A 20,308-nucleotide genomic window follows, 5' to 3' on the forward strand; every position below is an offset into this window, starting at 1 on the left:
CTCACAAATGATTCAGTTTTTACTTCAAGCAGTGCAATGGGGAAGATCTGACAGAAAATATATCCTTAGAATTATGTTTAATAAAATGCTTCATCTTTCTGGGCCTCTGTTACTTTATTTCTATATTTCTCAAAGGCCAAATTTAGGGAATGTCTGCAAATTCTCATCTTTTGCTTCCAGCAGTTTTGTTTCCTATGTAACACCGGCTCCGATTGGCTGATATTTTCGGCCCACGCCCATTAAACTCTGTAAGCGTCAATGAGATGACAGCTCTCTCTGTGACAGCACAAGGCTGCTCTGGAACTGAGAAGGAAAACTCGGACTCATTTAGGCCCTGCCATGTTTCCTGAGGGCAATATCCACCTCAAGGCGATTTATTTCGATTGATATCGCGAGTTAAATATCCGCTTATCGGGTATATATGATAAACGGGAAGATATTTGCGTCATCGCGTCTAATACGTTACGCTAAACGCTCCCCGGGGCCTACTTATCCACCCTGACTGACACTTTGTAGACGATCCCTTAAATTTAGAGCGCGGCTCCTTTAAATGTATAGCTGTCCGTGGCGCTGCCTGTGTACAACGCTAGGTATTACCGACTTGGACACCGTGAAACTGTCTTCGAGTAGAGCGGTAAATATTGTTTTATTGGTAGTAAATGCCCCTTAATGATTTGGTTCGGTGTAAAGTGTTCCCGCGGGGTGACCGTGTTCCGACCCCTTATCCTCTGCAGGCCTTTGTAGCGACGTTAAACAGTTCTCTGTCTTCCCGATACACGTGTGAGGAAGGGGCAGTTATTTGTGTGGCGGAGAGTTCATACAGTGACAGGAATTGCTCGGTGGGGGAGGGGCGAGACGGAGGAATAAACGCGCAGACTGGGTTCAGGCACCTTGCCGGGCGGCCTCGGTCCGGGGTCCTTGTGACATGAGGTCCTTATTTAGTCTGGGTCAGGTTCAGTGCTGTTTCAGGAGGGAAACTTCAGGGGGCTTTGTCCCGAGACAAAGAGCAGTAATCGCCGCCGCGGAGCCCGCATTCTCTGGGGGTGAAGCCACCGCAGGTGAGACATTGTTTGGGCGATAGAAACCGGCAGCTCGCTCCCCTCACACACACCCGGGTCTGTAGGGGCGGGGGAGGCCGTATCGTGATTGAGGATAGGGGGCGGTAGGAGATGCCAATGGACACTGGGCGCCTAACACGCGGATTCCCCCTCAAGCTGCCACTACATCTCCTGCATGCGGCTGTGGGCACATTGAGCGGAGGGGTGTCGGGAGTGGTAGTTCAGTCAGTACGGAAGCTGCAGGAGGCCGGAATGAAAATCGCGTTTAGTTGAGACAAATCCCGGAACAGAGCCGCTTCCTCCCGCTCTCCGGCAGTGGCTGTAGGTGATGAGGCGGGTGCTTGGAATCCTCCTATCTACCGGGCACCCCCACACCTGCCTCCTTTGGTACAGCCTGGCATAACCGGTCACATCTACCCACTAGTATTAAGTGCCGGGCTAGTACTCTACTTCCTGTATCTCATGTGCCTCTGCCCACTCCTTATCATTAGTCTCTTCCACTGAGTGTCAGCCTTGTGGCACAGCCAGTATCTCCCACAGAAGCTCTTATACCTGCCTGTAATCACTATTTGTATATTCCATTCCTATAATAACATTTCAGAACTTTGTATCCACTTTTTCTTGCTGAACCTTTAAGGCTAGTGAGCCAATACTCTCCTCCAATTTGCTTTCATTCTGATCCTTTCCCTGTAGGTCCTGCTGCTTTTATTCCTGTGATTTGGGGATCCTGTCCTACTTGTAAATCTGCAGATTACTTGGCCTAGTCAGAATAAACCCCTAAACTCAAATACTACATGCGCTAGAGGCTAATGCGCTAGAGGCTAAACTGTAGAAAAGCAAGAGAATTGATTGCTAAAGCCAACTATATGCAGCACTTATCTGTTGTTACATTTGTTGCACTACATATAAACATTCCTAAAAGCCTCTATTCTAAAAAAAAAAAAAAAAAATTAATATATTCCGATACACTGATGAATCCAAACATGGAAATAGGGCCTTGAACATCTTTCTATCATTATTAAAACGTATTTGTATAATAGAAAGTTTTATACATCCATCAAATATACAAATACCCATTCATAAAAGAGGTTCAGAGGGCCCTCCTCATTAGACCTTCTATTTAATAACCTTTTCTTCACTCCCATGTTCCTTCGCTAATAAAACTTCTTCAATATAATGGGGATGATTCATCAAGCCTTATGTATCCAAGGTGGATGCAAGCAGCCAATTGCTGGCCTTCTCCTGGCACAATTTCTCCTTTGCAAATTTGGCAGCTCAAATGGACGTGGCTGCATATTCTACATACGCATAACGAATGGGCATTTGGCTTTGCAATGAAAGGGATTTCCGACTAATTAAACTGTTCATGGAGGACTTTAGAGTTATACACCTTACATTGCAGTGGACAAAATATGTTAAGAGAAATAAAAGGTATTTTTTTACCTACTTTATTTCCTTTGTTCCTCATTCAGTTCTAACGTAGAAACTAACCCCCCCCCCCCAAGAAAAAAAAAACTTTTGCCATTTTATTTTTAATCAGAACCTGTTCCATTGATCAGATGCAGGTTTTTGTGATGTTACAGCAGAGCTACATGCAGCGACACTGTGAAGTAAATCAAATAAAGTGATCGATTCTATGAAAGCTTAGTAAAAGAACAGTGTTGTATTTATCAGCAACATGAATTGACTTGTGGACGAACTAGATCAGCCGAGTGGTCATACAGTGCCATTTTACCTACTTAATAGGTAACTGAAGAAACTACAGCCGGTCTCTTCAGGTGGGAGATTTCTACCAGATTTGGAACAGAATATAATACGACATAATTTAAAAATTCAATAAACCCTATAACCAGACTTGGGGGCACTATAGGACTTCAGCTGGATATGCCTCCCATCAGCAGCTTTTTTTGAGAAATGGAAACGGTCCGATGACATTCGCTGAAGAGCGTTTATGTAGAACATTTATTTCCGCACATACCATCCAAAGTTTTAAGCTGATCCACCAGTAATGGAAACTTTACCTAGAAGAGTAATCTGGAAGGCTACGCTTGATGCAGACGCAAACAACGAGTGAATAAATTATCAAATGCATCAAGGAATACTTTTCAGGAATTTCAGAATGCAAAGACCCCAGATAGATTCCTTTATTTGTCACATAGAGTCTCAATGGATCTCTGACGATAGAACCAGTCTATGAATAAACAAGCATTGGAGCTTTTACTAATACAGGGTACAATATGCGAGCCAACATAAGGACCTGGAAGAATAAGTTGAAAGAAATTCTTTCCTCCTTTGGTCTGTAAGTTGGCAAACCTGTTGGATTGGATGTTTGTATTATGGGCTGTCTTGATGTCGTCAGACCCATCATCGAACAGTGTTTAACTCATTCACTTGCACTTCCCTATCACTAAAGACAAGTGTTCATATTTACAGAAGGGCAAAACACGACTTCAAGATACACGGATGCTGCCGGCGGTGCTGGAGATCAAACTCCCCATCCTCCTGCAAGATGCCCTTTTACTAATGGGAGCTCTTGGCATCTTTCACTACTGGGTATCCTGCGAATCGATGCCTTGGCAACTGTTCTTTTTCATAAATCAAGTGCTAGCCTTGGTTGTAAATTGTACCAGTGTAGTTCCATAGAAGCGGAACTTTTTGATTCATCTACCACCTTGGTTGAGGCTGAGCAAAAGTAATTTATCTAGTTGCCATTAACAACTGCCCTGGCGCACCATAGAAGTATTTGCCGTAAATCGGTTCTGTTGCATGTAGATGTTTACTTTTTAAGGCTTGTTCAGCTGGCTAAAGTGCTGGGGGTCCCAGGGGACTCACTCAGTGTCTGAGATAAATATATTTGGAATTTCTTAATATCTCTGGCCATCAATTTTTATGTTGCAAGCTGATGTGAGATGACGTTAATAGTATATGGTCTTGTAAACTCCCTTCATGTGATTAAGACAGTGGCAAAGACTTGGAGTGTCTGCATGATGGTAAGATGATGCTGCTAACGAGGTGTGGAGGTTTTACATGTATGGGACCTGTTATACAGAATTCTCAGGACCTGGGGTTTTCTGGATAACTGATCTTTCCTTAATTTGGATCTTAGTCTGCAAAAAAAAAAAAATCTTGTTAACATTAAATAAACCCAATAGGCTGGTTTTGCTTCCAATAAGGATTAATTATATCTTAGTTGGGATCAAGTAAAAGGTACTGTTTTATTATTACAGAGACAAAATATGGATTATTTGAATGAAATGGCAGTCTATGGGAGACGGCCCTTCTGTAATTCAGAGCTTTCTGGATCCCATACCTGTATTCTGATTTCTGATTTCTGCCATGTGTAGTGAGTTGTGGGAATGTTTCTAAAGAGGCTCTGTCGTTATTATTTTATACAGTGCCGATTGTCAGGGATTCGGACTCTTGATTTTGAAACTTCTGTGGTTTTCCTGCTGCTAATGTAGCAATTTTTCTTTCCCCTTGATTCAGACAGGGGTTCTGGCACCCTCACACTGGTAATTTGGCTGTATATTCTCTTTACTGGAGAACTTCAATTTTTTTTTTTAGTCACTTGTATAGGATTTTTAGGAGGCATGTTTAACAAATGAAGCAAGTCGTTTGCTCTGTTTCCACCATTTGATAAAATTTGCTCCAAAGGCATGAACTCTGTATGTTCTAGTGTATTCTAGTGTGCTTTAATGAGGCATGGGTGCCCCCCCCTCCCCTGGATGGCGCCCGATCAAATCTGGAAGGGTCAGGAGGTGGAAAGACTCCGGCATTCAGACGATTTTTATTTATTTCTGTCGGCCATACACTTTTTAAAAGGGGTTGTTTACCTTCCAAACACTTTTTTTTTTTTTTTTTTTTTTTTTTCAATTGTTTTTTTTTTTGATTGTTCCCCAGAAATTAAGACTTTTTTTCAATTACTTTTCATTATTTATTTATTTATTTTTTTTACTGTTTTTCCAAAATCTAAGTTTAAAGTTGAATGTTCCTGTCTCTGGTGTTTCAGTCTGGCGGCTCAGTAATTCAGGTGAAGACTCTAAACTTTTACAATTTCGCAACATTTAGTTGATACATTTCTCGGCAGCATCTCTGGAGTATTGGCAACTATTGTATCAATTCTTACAGCTGCCTGTAATGAAACCCAGAGATTCTGCTCAGCAGGGACAAAGATAAGAAATGTATCAACTAAATGTATCCATTTAGAACAGTTTACAGGGTCGGCGACCCCCCCCTCCAAGGGCTGCTTCAGAAGGTGAAAAAAGACACTTGAAACTTCAATATTAGAAAAACGGTCACGTAGAAAATTGGGGAAAAAGTCATTATTTCTGATTATCTGAAAACAATTAGTTGTTTGAAGGTGAACCCCCCCCCCCCTCCTTAATACATTTTGGCAAGTTTTCGATGGCGGAAAATTTTCGGCGAAGCAAAACAGGTTACATTCGCTCATCCCTACTCATGTGCACAAACATGTTTTGCTTTTCTTTCCTATATACACGGCTGTCTGGTGCAAAGCAAAACCCAAGAATATTCCTTTTATAGATTGTCCCAAGACATCCCTGCTTATAATGTGCCCAACACTCCCCTCCCCAGGGATAGCAGATAAAAGACTTGCACAAAATAACAAACCCTTTTTGCCTCAGGTGGACAAGTTCAGGGTAATCTGGAATGGACGAAATAGCTGAAACGTTTTGTTTCTTTAAATGGGATCTCCACCCAAAACCTCTAAATGAAACTGAAAGAAATGATTCCATGTATTTGTAAATGCTTCTGCAACAATGTATGGGAAGGAAGATAACAGAACGATGTTTCATTCAGTAGATACTGTGCCTGTAGCATAAAGGATAAGTAAACCTTTAAAAAGAAGTGTAAAATTTATGAGCATGCTTTTCTAAGCCCTTTTGTCATTTACATTCATTACTTATTTTCTTTTTATTCCAAGATATAAAAGATACATGTACTGTTAATATGAATGAATTTTGTTCCAACAGCACCACCAGTTTCTGACCAGTCTGACCACCAAGTAGTCAAGGAAGTTGTCAGGAGAAAGAAAGAGGCTGCTCTGATTTTCTTCTGCTTAGGAAAAGTTTCTAATTGTTTCCCTAAGCAAAAGAACATCAGAGCAGCCTCTTTCTTTCTCCTGACAACTTCTCGATGGTCCAGTAAGATCCGTTCTGCTCCCATTGACTTCTATGGGATTTTCGACTGCTTTTATTCGAAGAGGTTTTGTACTGGCATTTTGCGTGGTTTCAGCACTTTATAAATCTCAGTTTTAGAGAGAAAAAAAAAATACATGGAAAAATAGAATATTAAAATAGTAAATCGCCCCCTAAGTGTGACCTGCCAATTAGACACTTGTGTTCATTGTCACTGTTGATATGACGTTTTAGACTGGCTGCACTTCTACAGAGTGTTTGTAATATACATGCACGGCTACTTGTATAGTATTCTTTATGTGGAAGGATTACTACTGTTCTACTGATATCTGTGGTGCATTACATGTCCCTTAGCTGCTCCCCTAACACTGGGGAAAGGATTATGCCTACATTTATGTGAGGGTCACACTTCATATTTTTACGTCAGGGCACAGGGAAAGTGACTTTACAAAGGAGACATTAATACTCTTTGCTGCTGCTGTATACACATCAATATTCAGATTTCTCCCATCATTATTACTGGAGTTCCAACACTAGGTGGCACTGTCATGCAAGTTTTGGGCTACTGTGCCAATGCATCTGCTTTTCTTCTTTACACTTTATGTTTATGATCACTTATACTATTGTTTGTTTCTTTTCTGCAGGAACCCTGAAATGTCTGGCATAGCCCTGAGCAGACTTGCACAGGAGAGAAAAGCTTGGAGAAAAGACCATCCTTTTGTGAGTTCAAGAAAGTGGGGTGGTGGTGGGGAACTGAAAATACTTTGGTTTGTGCTACTGCCACATAGCAAAAAAATATATCTATGGTACCACTCAACAAATAAATATTAGATAAGTAAAGGTACAAAAATATAAAGTAGAAAAAATAATAAGGAGAAAACACTCACAGTTCACCTCAGTCCCAAGGTCCAAAAACACTGTATCCAAAGGGTGTGAGGGTCTCCAAAAATAGAGGCAAATGTAAAAAGTAGAAAAATGTATTAGGACATGAAGACCCAACGCGTTTTGTGCCTATAGGGGCACTTACTCATAAGCCTATGAGTAAGTGCCCCTATAGGCACGAAACACGTTGGGTCTTCATGTCCTAATACATTTTTCTACTTTTTACATTTGCCTCTTTATTTTTGGAGACCCTCACACCCTTTGGATATAGTGTTTGTGGTGGTGGGGAAGCCTATCTAATGTTCTGTTGTGGAAATCTGAAATTTCAATAGGAATTCCCTTTGCAACAACTGGCCTGCCATTTCAACTGCAAACTTACCTTATCCACTTATGCTTTACCTCTTCCTTATTTAAGGGTTTTGTGGCAGTACCAACGAAAAATCCAGATGGCACAATGAATTTGATGAACTGGGAATGTGCTATTCCAGGCAAGAAAGGGGTAAGTGTCCCCGTCCTCCTCTGCTCCATAAAATAGCCAAATATAAATATTAAATGCAAATTTTATTTATGTAGTGGCCCAGTCTTTCACTATGCGAAGTGATCAAACCAAGATTATAATTTCAGTTGAGCCCTGGGCCTTTAAAGGGGTTGTTCACCTTTGAGTTAAGTTTTAGTATGATGTAGAGGCTGATATTCTGTGACAATATGCGATTGGTTTGAGGTTTTTGAGTTATTTACCTTTTTATTCAGCAGCTCTCCAGTTTGCAATTTCAGCAATCCAGTTGCTAAGTTCTAAGTTACTCTAGCAACTGTGCATTGATTTGAATGAGAGACTGGAATATGAATAGGAAAGGCCTTAATAGAAATATGAGTAATATAAAGTAACTACATTTGTAGCTTTTACAGAGCATTTGTTTTTAGATGGGGTCGGTGACCCCTTCTGGAAAGAGTCGGAAGACTATAGAAAATAAAAAAATAATGAATGAAAAGTTGCTTAGAATTAGCCATTCTATAACATACTAAAAGTTAACTTAAATTGTACAAACCCTTGAAGGGCGACATCCAGTCAACATCCACTAACACTCCTGTTTATCGACATTGGAGACTGAAATACCCCAAGGTCTGCAACTGGTTATTAATTATTACTGTTTGCAGTTGTGAGATGTTTACTTCAGACTGACCTTACTAGAACCCAGTGCAGAAAAAAAAATAGCTGCTGTACTTGGTGCTGAACAATTCTGACACTAGGTCATTTTAACATGATTTATTTACTTGGCTTCCCAGGTTTATATAAGATGCTTCCCTTTCAAATAAGCCATTACTATCCATGTGCTGTGTGATTTATAGTTCTCCGGGGAGATGAAGGGTTCAAACTCTCTAGTGGCAGTGTGAGCTGTAATAAACACTAGCGGCTGCAATAACATGCAATTTCACTTCATGGTTACTCCTTCAGCCAATCATCTCTACAAGGAGCAGAAATTGCTTTGTTGTTTTCTTTTTTTTTCAATGCGATCAGGCATTCTAGTACCTGCACGAAGATGCCTTCCATTCAAATCCTATTAAATATTTCATTATCGCAATGCACCTATTGGAATACTTTGTCTTTTGCAGGACTAAAACATGGTTTTATGGGCAAAGATCCAGTATTCTTGTTCTGCAATTTGATTTCCTGTTTTAATGCTTTGTTTTTCTTGCAGACCCCATGGGAAGGTGGATTATTTAAATTACGGATGCTTTTTAAGGATGATTATCCCTCCTCACCTCCTAAATGTAAGTGCCTTCGTTCTTAATTTAAATCCTTTTGATTTTTTTTTTATACTGTTTTTTTGTTTATTTTCTCACTTGCTAAAAAGGCATCCATCCCTTTCTTGAAGCTAATTTATCTGACAGTACAACAAACTCTCTTTCTTATAAACTGGATGCTTTTCAGTCTGCTGGAAGGATTTACTGGAGAATAAAGCATGAGTTTATTATATGCTCCCATAGCATTCATATCTCCCCTTAAAGGAAAACTATACCCCCAAAATGAATACTTAAGCAACAGTTTTATATCAAATTAAGTGACCTATCAAAGAATCCTACCAAACTGATTTCTCTTATTTCATTAACTTTTTTTTAAGCACTGGTGGGACATATGGTTGCAAATGGCTCCTTTGTGCCAGTGTTGTAAAGACCTGCTTTAAAATGAAACCCGTTTAGCCATTGATTCCTGTACCTAAATTTGTAAAGGAGTGTGTTTAAGTTCCTGCTCAGTACCCATGCTCTCTATTCTGAGTGGGTGAGACAAACAAACCTAACATCACATGTGCAATGGCAAGCTCCACCTGCAGTGTCATAAAGGTCGTTTCTACTGGTCTCCGAAGCAGTGGAAACATCTCCTCGAGTGATGTCTGGCATCTCGCCATCTGGCAAGTCTGATGGAAAAGTCAGAGTTGGCAGTAGTTTAAACCCAATATGGCAGCTGTTGGGCTGACTTCCATGATTTGAGCTAGGACTTCTGGTCAATGGGCAGCAGTTTGGGTAAGGCTCATTCTGTTTCAGCACAGTAATGCTCAAAGCCAGGACCATACAGAATGGGTTTGGAAGTAGAAGAGCTTGGTTGGCCTGCACAGAGCCCTAACACCACTCTACTGAACACCTGTGGGATGAATTGGAGTCCAACTATAAGCCAGTCCTGACCCCCGTATCTGTGCCCAACCTCACTAATACTGCTATGTCAGCTGAATAAATGCAAATCCCAACAATTATGTCCTGACATCCAGTGAAAAGCCTTCCTAGAAGAGTAAAGGCAACAAAGAGAAGCCCAATATCCTATTAATCTCCTTGGTTTGGGAATGAAATACAGAAAGGCATGTATCTCCATACTTTAGGCTGTATATGGGGTTATGTAATAAAAGGCACTGTTTGCCACAGGGCAGTAAAGATTGATGGCAACCAATCGGCTGGTATCGTTTACTAGTCACCGGTTTAAATGCAAGAATGTTATTGGTCGTCATGGGTTACTGCTCCTGGGCAAACTTCGTGCCTTTATTACATATGGGGTTTAGTGACTTTGTGGGTTTTTCTTCTGTCTAGCAGCACCCACTGAAACCCACTACTCCCCTATTCACCTAATCCGGAACATTGTGTTTGTGCCCGCCACCTCCTCAGACATATTCTCTAATCAATCGAGCCTTCCTTTCAAATGTCTTGATGTTAAAAGAAGAAACAAGGGCTTGACTTCAGAGCTAACCTGTTCCAGGAATGTTGTGTTATGCTGCAGTGTAGTTGCTTTGCTGACTTCTTTCATTTCCCACAGGTAAATTTGAGCCACCCCTATTTCACCCGAACGTCTATCCTTCAGGCACAGTGTGTCTGTCTATCTTAGAAGAAGATAAGGATTGGAGGCCAGCAATCACAATTAAACAGGTACCCTAAAAGGCATATATCTTTCCTTGTATAAAATACTGAACCGTTTGCATTCTGCAATTAACTTTTGTTTTTTGTTTTTTTAAAGATCTTGTTAGGAATACAAGAACTTCTAAATGAACCAAATATTCAAGATCCAGCTCAAGCAGAGGCATACACAATTTACTGGTTAGTGTTCATGTATGGGACATCTTTCTGGCCTGTGTATATGTTTTTCTTTTATACTAATGTTACTCAAAACAATATCAGTCATAAATCTGAAGTTAGGGTTTCCAAGTAGAAAAGTCTTTGGCGCAGGCACTCAAAGAAGGCAAACTTCCACCAGGCAATAAGTTCAATGTGAAGCCTTTTCACTTTGAACTTATTGCCTGGTGGAAGTTTGCCTTCTTTGAGTGCCTGCTCCAAAGACTTTACAGATTACTCAAAACAAGTTCATGTTAACAGAAATGTTCTGTTGTTTATCCTTTTAAAAGAATCACTATAACAATGCCAGTCAGAGTAAGTCAAAGATTTAATCCACTTAAGGTGGCCATAGATGCACCGATATTGTACAAAATGAATTTTCATAAGATATTTGGTGCATGTATGGTGGGAGACGAGCCGACAGAAGACTTGGATATCGGCTGACCGGAAAACTTTGAAGTAGGGATGCACCAAATCCAGGATTCGGTTTGGGATTCAGCCAAATCATTCTGCCCGGCCGAACCGAAGCCTAATTTGCATATGTAAATTAGGGGTGGGATGGAAATCGCAAGACTGGTCACAAAACAAGGAAGTAAAAAATGTTTTCCCTCTCCTTATTTGAATATGTTCGGTATTCGGCTGAATCTTTCGCAAAGGATTCGGGGGTTCGGCCGAATCCTAAATAGTGGATTCGGTGCTTTGAAGGCATCCCAACATCGGCCATTGTTAGTGCTGAATTGTCAGATACAGGTAGAATTCTATTGTTTGTACCTGTATATCTGATGATTCAGCTCTACACGTGTGTATTGAAACAATCTTTCTTGGAAAGATCATAATTGTAATGTCTATGGCCACCTTAAACAGAAGAGGTTTTCTTCTACCCAGTATAAACAGGCTGCTACATTAGGAAAATGCAGAGTGGGGCAGGTCATTAAATTGGCTAAACAAAGGTTCAGCATAGTCTGTAATGATATTGTATAAAGGGCCAATATTTCTATTAAGAAAGAGGAGCAGTTTATGGGATTTCTGGTTGACTGGATTTGTTGCAACTTTCCCTTTACATAAACTGTTGCAGCAGATATCTGCATAGAGTGAGGCTGGGCATAACTTCTGAGAATACAATACTTGTCTTGATTCTGCTTTTTTTTTATCTCCCTCCCCACAGCCAAAACAGAGTTGAATATGAAAAAAGAGTCAGAGCACAAGCCAAGAAGTTTGCGCCATCATAAACTTCAACCGTGCAACATCTTAAAAAAACAAAAAAATATAAAGGAAGGGATTGGTTTGGCAAGAACTTGTTTACACAAAACAAAATTTTTTTTTTTTTTTTTTGCAAAAATTGATTGATGCTCCATAGAATTGAAACTGTCACTTAGGGGAGGGGGTCGTATGTGTGCCATTTTCCATTTCCGCCACTTGTATAGAGTTCTAAATTTGCTGAATATACCCCCCCCCCCCCCCAGTTTTTTCATACAGGGTCTCTTCCTTCAGTCTTTTTGTATTTTGATTGTTATGATGTAAAACTTGCTTTTATTTTAATATTGATGTCAGTATTTCAACTGCTGTAAAATGATAAAACTTTTATACTTCTATAAACCCACTAGTAACCTCTAGTTTTTCCTTTTGCTCTCCGATGCAGGCATGCTTTTCAAATGTTTAGAACTATATCTAGCCACTAGCCGGCCGTATTAAGAACAATGTCATAAATTCCACCCCCTCCCCTCCCCGAAATTTTCTTTTTACGTCTTTAAGAAACTAGGTTGCGCTTCAACCTAGAGCCTCAGAGATTCAATGTCAGTCCGCATCTCGCTTCTGCATCACTTCCTTTTGTTTATATGGCGTTCTGTCTCTGTTGCTGTTTAGATTAAATAAACTGTTTATATAAAGTTTTTTTTTTTTTTTTTTTTTTTTTTTTTTCATTGAAAGGACCACAGAACAGAAGTGTTCAGGCTTGTGAACTGACATTGTGACTTTTTTTTTTTTCCTTTTTTGTGTGAAATCTGTATATTATATATATAAAAACGACAAACTTTTTATATAACTGTTCTATTCTTGCTGCGCCGTGAAAAAAGGGGGGTGAGCATAATAATAAAAAAAACAAACAAAAAAAAAAAACGATTGTAGCCTGGCATCTTGATGTAGTTGGCTAACGTACTGTTGTCTTGTAATCTGAAATGCAGATTTTAATAAACAGTTAGCAGTAAACCAAAAAAAAAAATACCCTGGTAAGTATATTGATCTTTGTTTAGAGATCCTGCTTTCGTATGAGCAATGTACTACACGAAATAATGCAAATAAAACCAGTCAATTGGAAGTGACGTTTTGTTAATAAACACTTGGTCCTCCTTTATTTATCTTTGTTGTTTTGCCGCAATGCAGCGTGGAATGCTGGGAAAGGGGAATTATGGGTGTTCTCTTTTCATCAGGTTCCCAGCAAGATCTTTCATTAAAAGTGCCATTCCATCGGTGCCTTCTCTAGCTTTAATCCCCAAAACTCTTATATGAAGGGTCAGGGTACACACTGATTCGGGGAGATTAGTAGCCCGGCGACTTATCTCTTCGAACTGCCTCCCGCCAGCTAGAATGTAAATCGCTGGCGGAACGGCACTCTTGAGCGCTTCGTTTTCCAAAGCCGCCTGAAGTTTCCTCATGAGGCAATTTTGGAAAAGTGCCATCCCACCGGCAATTTTCATTCTGGCTGGTGGGAGGCAGTTCGGGGAGATTCAGGGCCACCATCAGTGGGGGACAGGGGGGGGAGAGTTGTAGGGGGGCCACGCCACACTTACTTGATTAGCCGGTCCCCCCATCTTTCTGAGAGCTGCTGACTTCGGGAAGGCATGGAAGTTTAAGGGGCCCTGGCCACCAATTTTCTTTTAATGTGGGGGGGGGCTGGCCTCCAATTTTATTTTTCATGTGTGGTCCTAGCCACCAATATTTTTTAATAGGGTGGCCCTGTACACAAATGTTTTTTTTTATGGGGGGCCCTAGCCACGAATATCTTTTTATTAACATGTGGGAACCCTAGCCACCAATATTTTTTTTTTTGTTTTTTTACGGTGTGGTGGGGGGCGGACTTGTAGGTGGGGCTTGCAGTGGGCGCAGGAAATTTTGTCATGTCAATGATTTCTGATGGCGGTCCTGGCGACTAATCTCCCAGAATCTGAGCGTGTGTCCTGACCTGGAAACAAAAACTAAATAAGCTACACATTATGGAAATCACCAACTTCCTATACATTACATAGTAAGTTTGGTTGAAAAAAAAGAGGGGGTAAAAAAATATCTGTGAACAACTCTGTTTCTGAAACAATCATTAGTCTTTAGAATCCCCTCTCTATAAACACTGGCTTGTGTTGGAGCCTTTAGCTCTTCTGCATCTAGGCAAAGGGCCAATGAGGTACAAGTATGGGACCTGTTGTACAGAATGTTTGGGACCTGAAGCTTTCCGGCTAAGGGGTCTCATAAACCCAATAAGATTGCCTTCCCACTAATAAGAATTCATTGTATCTTCATTGGGATCAAGTACAACAGACTGTTTTACTGACCATAGTGCCTGTATATAGAGAAGTTGTGAAAGGGAAATAGCGAAGAGTAACTTGAATATTTCAGAACTGATCTAGAAATGTTTAATTGAGGTTATAGCCACTGGCATCATATCCAAATTTGATTTCTATCTTCAGTGGAGGTTATTTTGAGACGTTTGATGCTGCATTTTGGTTGGGGGGAGAAATGGTACTAAATGCCAGAGGTTATATCCATGTGATGAAGCTTATAATAAATATCCCTGATCCCCTTTTAATTAAAAAACACCCATTGTAAGCCCAAACGAGGCCCTTTTGTTTCTTGCAAGCTAGCAGTATCAACATGGGGTTTTGATTTGGCTGATTTGAAACTGACCCTATGAAACAGTGAAGGTGGCTCTATAAAAGCCAACTGGTGACAGAACATTGATTGTGTATTACCTGCTAGTAATTCCAAAGGGCTGGAACTAGGGGAGGGGCAGGAAAAATTGTTGCAGCAAGGCCAATGATTTCTTTATTCTGCTCAAATAATTTGGTGAAAATTTACATTTTCAGGTAAAAAAAAAAACTTGAATTTTTCAAGATTGATTATACCCCGACCCCGGAAATAGATCGAATCTAAAAATACACCAAATTTGAGTTTTTGAGGGTATTTTTGAATCAAAAATAGATTTTTCACGTTAAAAAACTCGAATTTTTCTAAATTTATTATACCCTGACCCTGGAAATAGCTCAAATTAGAACTTAGTTCGAATATCGAGGGTTAATTAACCCACGATATTCGACTGCCAAATTGCAATCCTTCGACTTCAAATATCAAAGTCGAAGGATTTACCACAATTCGTTCGTTTGAACGAAAAAACGTTTGATCGAACGATTAAATCCTATAAAAAATATATATATATGATTTAACTGCAGCACTTAGAGACAAACAAAGATAGACAAACATAAGTTTACAAAGTAATACCTCTATAACATTTGCTTCGTTCAATTTCATCAGGAGCCAATTAACCTTTCCTGTATATGCAAATGAAGGTTCTGATTCGGTTCAAGAAACTCTTTGGGGGGAGAATTCAATATTTGGCCACATCCAAAAAAATGATGGATTCCGTGCGTCCCTATACAGTACATAAGGTTACAAGACAAAACCAGGATCCCAGCGATTTAATCACAGCGATCAGGGATTATAAATTCTTATCTAGTACAAGATGGGATCCGTTATCCAGAAAGCACTGAATTACAGAAAGACTGTCTCCCATAGACTCTATTATCATCAAATAATACACATTTTTAAAAATGATTTCCTTTTTCTCTGTAATAATAAAACAGTAGCTTGTACTTGATCCCAACTAATATAATGTATCCTTATTGGAAGCAAAACTATTGGGTTTATTTAATGTTTATGTAAGGGATGAAGATCCAAATGATGGAAATATCCATTATCCGGGCATTTTGTCCCGAGCATTTTGGATTACAGGTCCCATATTTGTAAATTTATTTAATGTTTACGTAAGGTATGAAGATCCAAATGATGGAAATATCCATTATCCGGAAAACCCCAGGTCCCGAGCATTTTGGATAACAGGTCCCATACCTGTAAATTGGCCTTCTATTGAGAAACGCTGATTAGGTATTTCATTGTAACATGACAGACTAACAGTACAAGGAGCAAGGGGGTACCACGTAAATCTGCCTCACCCCTCGGCTGTGACAAACCCCCGCGGCATTAGACTGAACTGCAGTGAGACCGCGCAATACTTTGGTTGCCATAGGAACCAGCATTATGGAAATCCACCAAAGGTGTGGGAGGAAGTACGTCTCGGCTGCATTCAATCAAACAGAGGAAAAAGCTTAATTGTTTTCTTCTTTATTTTGTCATGTCTGCAAACCTAATGTAAGCCGACTCTCGCAGCAGGAACACGAGCTCTAGGGCTGCCGGCAGGATACACAAACACAGGTGTTGTCTCTCTCTCTCTCTCTCTCTCTCTCTCTCTATATATATATATATATATATACCGGTATATATGCAGAATATGGCGTGCCATTTGTATATGTCAGCAAACAGCAGCAAAGGGTCAATATACAGATTATTAACCAGTGACCTTTATTGAGCCAGTCTATCCCCATGGGTCAATTTAATGCCACTATATCCCAACATGATGTAGCTGACGCTTCCTATAAAAGGAACTGTAAATAAACCGCCGTACCCTAAAGATCATAACCGATAATAACGTTAATATTTCATGAAACAGTTGGGCTTATCCAGTACAGGCATTGGATCCGTTATCCAGAAAGCTCAGAATTACGGGACGGCCATCTCCCGTAGATTCAGATTTAAACAAATAATTCTATTTTTCTCTGTAATAATAAAACAGTCGCTTGTACTTGATCCCGACTACGATATAATTAATCCTAATTGGAAGAAAAACAATCCTATCCAGTTTAATTAATGTTTAAATGATTTTTTTTATAGCATACTTAAGGTATGGGGATTTAAATTATGAAAAGATCCCTTATCTGGAAAACCCCAGGTCTCGAGCATTCTGGAGAACAGGTTTATATATAGTTTTATACAGGTCATGGAACTCCGAGGTGACTTCTGATATCCTCATATTTTGCAACTGGGGGTATTTTATATATTATAATACACAAGTTTCAGTGACAGAAATGACATCACTACTCACCGTGTATAACTGGTGACATCAGAACTCACCATTTCTAAGGATATAATTTACAAGATATTAATAGCTTTTGTGTATTATATATATATATATATATATATATATATATATATATATATATATATATATATATATACATATACATATATATAGATATATAGATATAGATATAGATATATATATATATACATTAGTAAATGAACACAAGTTGAACTATATGTTCTGCAATGTGCTATTGGCTTAATGAATGATTTTTAAAATATTTAAGGTATGGATTACAGAAAGACCCCTTATCCAGAAAACCCCAGATCCCGAGTATTCCGGATAACAGGTCCCATACCCTGTATTTAATTAATCACAGCGTATTACCTAAAGATAGACAGGCCTTCTACATGTACCAGGCTGGAATCAATATTCTCCTTTTTAACAGGTTCCTCTGAAAAAACGTTCCATCTGTTTGTATGTAAAACGCCTGATGTTTGGCCCCACCCCTCTACAGTTGATTGGTGGTTGTCCAGCCAATGGCAGATGTGCATGAAGGAGGCAGCCATTTATTGCTCAGTGCAGTCACTGTGCCCAGACACATGCAATCTATCCAAGGGAACACTGCAGCGTTTTAGCCATACCAAATATGATTTTTATCTTCAGTGGAGGATATTTTGAGACATTTAGGGGTCCATTTACTTAGCTCGAGTGAAGGAATAGAATAAAAAAAACTTTGAATTTCTAATGGTTTTTTTTGACTACTTCGACCATCGAATGGGCTACTTTGACCTTCAACTATGACTTTGAATCGAACGATTTGAACTAGAAATCGTTCGACTATTAGACCACTCGATAGTCGAAGTACTGTCTCTTTAAAAAAAACTTCAACTCCCTAGTTCGCCACCGAAAACCTACCGAAGTCAATGTTAGCCTATGGGGAAGGTCCCCATAGGCTTTCTAATGTTTTTTAGGTCGAAGAAAAATCGTTCGATCAAAGGATTTAATCGTTCGATCGATTGTTCGATCAAACTATTTGCGCTAAATCCTTCGACCTCAATATTCGAAGTCGAAGGATTTACATTCGGCTGTCGAATATCGAGGGTTAATTAACCCTTGATATTCGACCCTATGTAAATCTGCCCCTTGATGTTGTATTTTGGTTGGGGAGAATATGGTACTAAGGGGCAGATTTAGCAAAGGTCGAGGTGAATTTTCGAATGAAAAAAATTTGAATTTCGAGCTATTTTTTGTGTAAAAAACTCGAATATCTAAGTTTATACTGTCTCTTTAAAAATTTCCCTTCACCATTCGCCATCTAAAACCTGTCAAATTGCTGTTTTAGCCTATGGGGGACCGCCTAGAACCTATTTGGAGTCAATTGGTGGACTTTGAAAAATCTAAGTTTTTTTTGGGAAAATTTGATCGAATGCGCTATTCCTTCGATTCGTACGATTCTAATTCGGCTGAATATGGACCTATTCGACGGAAAATGGACCCATTCAACCAAAAAAAACTTCGACTTAATTTCGGTTGGTCTTTTTCAATTTGAATGTAAAAAATTCGACCCTTGATAAATATGCCCCTAAATGTCAGAACTTGTATTACATATAAAGTAAGTGGATCGTTTTCATAAGATTTGATATTAACCCCTTTTATTTCTGCTTTTAAAGGGTTCACCTTTGAGTTAACTTTTATTATGATGTAGAGTATGATATATTCATTTTTTATTTGTGGTTTTTGAGCTCTTCAGTTTGCAATTAAAGCAATCCAGTTGCTAGGGTTCAAATGACCCTAGCAACCATGCACTGTTTTAAAGAACAGACTACAATATGAATAGGGGAGGCCTGATTAGAAAGATGAGTAATATTAAGTATCAATAACAATCTATGTGTATATAGAATTTGTGTTTTAGATGGGGTCAGTGACCCTCATTTGAAAGTTGGAAAGAGTCAGAAATAGAAGGCAAATAATTAAAAAAACACAAAAAATAAACAATGAAGACCAATTGATAATTTGATTATAATTGCCCATTTTTTAACCTACTAAAAGTTAATGTTCAGTATGTTATAGAACGGACAATTCTAAGCAACTTTTCAGTTGGCTTTCATATTTTATATAGTTTTTTTTAATTTTTTGCCTTATTCTTCTGATTCGCTCCAGCTTTCAACTAGGTTCCCCATCTAGGAAAACAAATGCTCAGTAAGGCTACCCAATTATTGTTATTGCTACTTTTTATTACTCCTCTTTCTATTCAGGCCTCTCCTATTCATATTCCAGTCTGGTAGTAATCCATGCATGGTGGCTGGGGTCTTAGTAAAAGTTAATTTAAAGGTGAACAACCCCTTTAAATGAAAGTAAATGCAGAATCTCAGTTATACAAGTGTGCAGCTTTTCTCTATACCAGTGATCCCCAACCAGTAGCTCGTGAGCAACATGTTGCTCTCCAATCCCTTTGATGTTGCTCCCATTGGCCTCAAAGCAGGAGTTTATTTTTGAATTCCAGGCAGGCAAGTTTTGGTTGTTTAAAAACGAGTGTACTGCCAAACAGAGCCTCAATGTAGGCTGACAATCCACATAGGGGCTGCCAAATAGCCAATCACAGCACTTATTTGGCACCCCAAGAACATTTTTCATGCTAGTGTTGCTCCCCAACTCCTTTTACTTATGAATGTTGCTCACGAGTTCAAAAGGTTGGGGATCCCTGCTCTATACAATAAACACATATTTGCTCTTCTGTCTCTGTGCCAGACCCCGGGTGCATGTGTTTTCTGTTTATAAAGAATTGCTATTGGGCTCATTTACAGAGGTTAGTAATGCCCTGACCTTGCATTAAAATAGGGAGAAATTGTGTCAAGGCAGAGGTCAACGACATGTCTATCTCAATAATGCTAGAATGTCATGTTCTGAATTTACTGCCATTTTCTATTCTTTTTTTTTTTTTCCCTTTGGAGCCTGCAGAATGGGAAAATGTCAGCTACGGACTAATATGAATGCTCTAGTGATGTGCTTTATTTGGCTGAAATTACAACAGCCGACTGGGGAAAATGCTAGCTGTATTTTTATTATTGCTGCAATTTAAAGGGATACTGTCATGGGGAAAAAAATTTTTTTCAAAATGAATCAGTTAATAGTGCTGCTCCAGCAGAATTCTGCACTGAAATCCATTTCTCAAAAGAGCAAACAGATTTTTTTATATTCAATTTTGAAATCTGACATGGGGCTAGACATTTTGTCAATTTCCCAGCTGCCCCAAGTCATGTGACTTGTGCTCTGATAAACTTCAATCACTCTTTACTGCTGTACTGCAAGTTGGAGTGATATCACCCCCTCCCTTTTCCCCCCAGCAGCCAAACAAAAGAACAATGGGAAGGTAACCAGATAACAGCTCCCTAACACAAGATAACAGCTGCCTGGTAGATCTAAGAACAACCCTCAAT

General features: G+C 39.4%; 1 protein-coding gene across 2 annotated transcripts; it reads left to right on the plus strand.

The window, feature by feature from the left end:
* The first annotated feature begins 328 nt into the window (after window positions 1–328).
* On the plus strand, window positions 329–13,020 carry ube2i.L (ubiquitin conjugating enzyme E2 I L homeolog). 2 transcript variants are annotated; one of them, XM_041575520.1, is made up of 7 exons: window positions 329–634; window positions 6,859–6,934; window positions 7,512–7,595; window positions 8,794–8,866; window positions 10,395–10,504; window positions 10,593–10,672; window positions 11,853–13,020. In XM_041575520.1, the coding sequence occupies exons 2-7, from the start codon at window positions 6,869–6,871 to the stop codon at window positions 11,914–11,916; spliced, it is 477 nt and encodes a 158-aa protein (XP_041431454.1). In that variant the 5' UTR covers window positions 329–634; window positions 6,859–6,868; the 3' UTR covers window positions 11,917–13,020.
* Window positions 13,021–20,308: the final 7,288 nt, after the last annotated feature.

The sequence above is a fragment of the Xenopus laevis genome, chromosome 9_10L (genome assembly GCF_017654675.1).
Source record: "Xenopus laevis strain J_2021 chromosome 9_10L, Xenopus_laevis_v10.1, whole genome shotgun sequence".
Taxonomy (NCBI): Eukaryota; Metazoa; Chordata; class Amphibia; order Anura; family Pipidae; genus Xenopus; species Xenopus laevis.